Consider the following 5,000-nt stretch of genomic DNA (forward strand, 5'->3'; position numbering starts at 1 on the left):
ATTTCTTTCTCACTTCTGACAGTGGCCTTGGCGTTTACCTAATGCAGTGGTTCTCAACCTTTTTAATGCCGTGACCCCAACCGGTCATAAGTCGAGGACTAAACCGGTCGTAAGTCGACTAAACCGGTCATAAGTCGAGGACTTTCCCTGCCCGGGAGCGCCGCGCATGCGTGGTTCCGCCCCCTGCGCCGGCCGAGGCATAGCTGGCAAGCGGCAGAGACGGAGCAGGCCGACCACCAGCTGGCCCAGCCCAAGGGAGGTAAGGCACCCACCGGAAAAGGGGAAAAAAATGGTGGACAGCCTTGCTTGGCGACCCCCGTGAAATGGTCGATCAACCCCAAATGGGGTTCCGACCCACAGGTTGAGAACCACTGACCTAATGGCTTCTTCCATGCTTTGATGCTCCTATGATGTGCTTGCTTTTTTTCACCCAGGGAGCCTTGTGGAAATTGATTTTTGTCTCCTATGGCAACCTTTTGGGCACCAGGTTTGGTTTTGTTGTTGTTGTTAGTTGCGAAGTCGTGTCTGACTCATCGCGACCCCATGGACCACATTCCTCCAGGCCTTCCTGTCCTCTCTCATCTTCTGGACTCCATTGAAGCTCACGCCTCCAGCTTCAGGGACTCCATCCAGCCCCCTCCTTCTCTGCCGTCCCCTTCTTCTCTTGCCCTCCATCTTTCCCAGCATCAGGCTCTCCTCCAGCGAGTCCTTCCTTCTCGTTAGGTGGCCAAAGTCCTTGAGTTTCAACTTCAGGATCTGGCCTTCTCAAGAGCAGTCGGGGTTGATCTCCTCCAGGACTGACCAGTTTGATCGCCTTGCAGTCCAGGGGACTCGCAGGAGTCTTCTCCAGCACCAGAGTCCAAAGGCCTCCATTCTTTGGCGCTCAGCCTTTCTTATGGTACAACTTTCACAGCCACACATTGCCACTGGGAATTTCCCACCAGTTCTGTGGAGATTTTCCATGGACCGGAGAGTGCGTGGTTGTGTGTGCTGCCTGCATCCCACGGTTGGGGCTTTGCTTCTTTGTGTGGGCCAATTGCTGGCTTGTCGCGGCCCGGTACCAGTCCACGGACCGGGGGCTAGGGACCCCTGCCCTATGCATTTCAGCATTGATGTGGAGTTGCTGGGAAGAAATAGCTAGCCAAGGGGCAGGGGGATGATTTTCATCATGTGTTCCCCCAATTAGATTTTGATTTTCAATCTGCCTTATACGAAAATGCTACTGCGATCATTTTTTAAATGTTTTACATAATTTATTTTCGTTGGCCAGATTGGCGTTGATCCAACTCCTGCTTGTTTCAGAAAAAAACTTTTGGAATATCCATTTTCAAGCAGCTAGAGGCAATCCTATTAATTTTCAGCGTTAATAGGTTGTCTGTAGACAACATATTCTCTTTGTTGTCCTAATTTCAGGCTACTTACCTGAAGTTACCTGCGTGGGTTACAGGTTTTCAGATTACACGCCTCTGTGGATTCTACAGTTGTATTTGTGGGCTGTCTCGCTCTAGTGATAATAGCCAGGGTGGACAATACTGGTATTTATGGCTTTCCCCACAACAGGCCCTGCAGCTACTTTGAGCTCTGATGCCCTCATTCCTCAAAATGGATATTCTGGTTGGGTTGGGAAGGGAGGAGATCAATCTGAGGTTTATTCATTCTGGTTTATGAACTACCAATGAAAGATGCTGCTTGATAGTATTGCAGTTGGAGAAGTCTGAACCAAACCTGTAGGGCAGGGCTCTTCAAACTTGGCCCTTTGATGACTTGTGGACTTCAACTCCCAGAATTCCTCAGCCAGGCACGCGTGCCTGGCTGAGGAATTCTGGGAGTTGAAGTCCACAAGTCATCAAAGGGCCAAGTTTGAAGAGCCCTGCTCTATATTGATGTAATATCATCCCATTATGATGCGAAGGTTGACCAGCTTAAATTAACTCCAAAATTCTGATGCATGGTTATTTTTTTATCTTGAGAGAAAGGATCTGGCAGGTGTTGTCAGTTGATTATATTTTGGTATGTGAATGAGGGATTATTATTACTACTACTACTACTATTGCTACTACTACTGCTGCCACCACCCAGGGCATTCATTAAATGGATGGTAAGAGTATATTCCATTGCAGTTCACAGGTTGGTGGGAAAACATGTCACTTTTTCCTTATCGTTTACTTATCTTCAAAAATACTGTTTATAGAAAACATACATTCAGTGAGTACCTGGGGGATGGTTGCTCCGTATTCCCCCAACTTCCCGGCGACATAAACCTGGATTGTTATTTTGAGGAGTGTTTTAAGCCAATGAGGCTGTAGATAAGCTGTTGTTAGATTTCTCATTTTCTATTATCTGCCAATTTCAGATAATAACTGGAATAATAATAATAATAATAATAATAATAATAATAATAATAATAATAATAATAATAATAATAATAAAGTTGGAAGGGACCTTGGAGGTCATCTAGTCCAACCCCCTGCTCAGGCAGGAAACCCTATACCATTTCGGACAAATGGCTGTCCAGTCTCTTCTTAAAAACTTCCAGTGTTGGAGCATTCACCGCTTCTGGAGGCAGGTTGTTCCACTGGTTAATTGTTCTAACTGTCAGGAAGTTTCTCCTTAGTTCTAGGTTGCTTCTCTCCTTGATTAGAATAACTAGAACACAGGTGCCAGTGCTAAGTCTCTCGATAATCCTTACTCTTTCTAACATAAATTTGTAGTAAGATAAGATAACCTTTATTGTCATTTTTTTTTACTGTGGGCACGACGGCACACATCAAAAATGAAATTTAGTTGCCCGCTCTCAAAGTGAAACACATACATGACACACACCTAAAACATACTATGTACAACCCTGGAAGTTTTTAAGCAGAGACTGGACAGCCATTTGTCTGAAATGGTACAGGGTTTCCTGCCTGAGCAGGGGGTTGGACTAGATGACCTCCAAGGTCCCTTCCAAATTATTATTATTATTATTATTATTATTATTATTATTATTATTATTATTATTATTATTATTATAACATATGTATAGACCAGGGGTAGGCAACCTTGGCTCTTTTATGACTGGTGGACTTCAACTCCCAGAATTCCTGAGCCAGCATGGGGGAAACTATGGCCCCCTCATGACTCGTGGACTTCAACTCCCAGAATTCCTGAGCCAGCATGGCTCAGCTTGGAAACCTCTCCCTTTCCCCTCAGCATGGCTGGCTCAGGAATTCTGGGAGTTGAAGTCCACGAGTCATAAAAGAGCCAAGGTTGCCTACCCCTGGTATAGACCCATACCCCTACATATACATAACAAATAAATATTAAATGTTGTCCATCTTGAATACATAACGGAAGGAGGAAGCTTAAGAGTTCACAAGGTTAACGCTGTAATGGAACATAGTATCTGTGAATGTGAACATAATTACAAATAGCTTGATAACTCTTACGATTTCTCACCTGAAAAGTAGTATATATATGAATGCTTTAAATAAGTCCATGAAATCTGGAGAGTCCATGCTAAGCAATTGCCAAGGAAAGCTAACAAACCAGGCTCGAAAGAGTATTTCCCATAAACAACAAAAGGTGGTTTGTTTTTTGAAAGGTACCTTATGAAACATTGAACAAGCGGTTCCGGGCTGCCCAGAAAAATATCGATCGAGAAACCAGCCACGTGACCATGGTGGTGGCAGAGCTGGAGAAGACCCTGGGCAGCTGCCCAGCTGTGGATTCCGTGGTCAGCCTCCTGGACGGCGTGGTTGAAAAGCTCAGTGTCCTGAAACGGAAGGTAAACTTTTCCTGCCTCCTTTTTTTATTATTTGGGTTTGTTTTTTTTTTAATTTTTCCAGTTCTCTGGGAGTTTTCAAGATTTCAGTTTTCAAGACAAAGAGAATCGTTGTTTTGACACAACTTATGTCTTTATTGCACGTACTGCAATCTTGGGTGACTGCTCAGTGAAGGAATCCAGCCCCTTCAGCTAACTGGAATCAGAGTTTACTTTTCCTTAATAAAAAAACACGATCCGCAGTGTGCCGGTTCTTGCTTGAGATCAGAGGTTTTACGTCGTCCCAAGGCCTGCGAAATCCCCCGAGTTTCCGGGTTTTATTTTGTTTTTTTTGAAAAACAACAACCCTTAAAAACATTTTAAAAATAAGCAGAATCTTGCAAGATCCGCGATGACATTCTTTGCAATTCAAGGTATGTGTGTGCTGTAGCTTCAGAATGGCTTTATTTTTAATAAATTGTGTTTTCTTGGCACAATAGCAAAAGAATTCCCGCTGCAGGGGTTGCTGATCTTCCACGCCAGGGGAACTTTTGAGCCATTCCTCTGGGATTAATCCAAAGTGGCATTAATCGTGCATCTGGAGTCTGAAAAACAGGGCCTTCGCACAGCCTCTTCGCTGCCTTAAGCAAATGATTGAGGAAGTATGGTGTCTGCTAGCTCCTCCCCCACACACTCAAAGGTGTGTTTTCCTGGGATTGTGTAGTTACAGTAGCGGCCAAAATTGTGGAAACCTTTTGGGAAAAGTGTATTCTTGAGGTTGGATGGCTAATAACACCACTTTTTTTGGGAGTAGTGCCATAAACTTATATATCAATGGAAAGATAATTTAATCAACAATGTCATGCAACAAAGTTTGTTCAATTATCTGTACTGTATCCTATGAAAAGTTGCAGCCAAATAACCAGAAAAAGGAAGCACAACTTGCTCAGGTTGATCTCAGGTAGCTTTCCTTCACCTGATTGTAGCCAATGAGCATGACTGTTTAGAGAGCCAATCGGTGTCCTCTTGTTTTGGCCATGAGCCAATCAGATCACAGTAGGATCCAGTTATTGATCTCATGGATTGAAGCTGAGAGGAGGACATTTGTCAGTGTGTTATGTGATCGCTGTCGAGCTGGTTGGGTTTTTTTGTGTTCTTTCATTTAGTGAGCTTGCAAAACATCATAAAATTAAAGTCATGGTGCAAAGAGTTGACCGGTTGCCCAGAAAGCAATGTAAAATGATATTATTAAGTGAAC

General features: G+C 43.9%; 1 protein-coding gene across 1 annotated transcript in view; it reads left to right on the top strand.

Annotated features, from left to right (window-relative positions):
* The window catches only part of MAEA (macrophage erythroblast attacher), a 28,164-nt gene that overhangs the window by 6,370 nt on the left and 16,794 nt on the right, over positions 1–5,000 (top strand). Inside the window, exon 2 of the mRNA XM_015828499.1 lies at positions 3,584–3,766. Coding sequence (XP_015683985.1) covers positions 3,584–3,766 — 183 coding nt within the window. The remainder of the gene's footprint in view (positions 1–3,583; positions 3,767–5,000) is intronic.

The sequence above is a fragment of the Protobothrops mucrosquamatus genome, unplaced genomic scaffold (assembly GCF_001527695.2).
Source record: "Protobothrops mucrosquamatus isolate PMUCROS unplaced genomic scaffold, P.Mucros_1.0 scaffold4581, whole genome shotgun sequence".
Lineage (NCBI taxonomy): Eukaryota > Metazoa > Chordata > Lepidosauria > Squamata > Viperidae > Protobothrops > Protobothrops mucrosquamatus.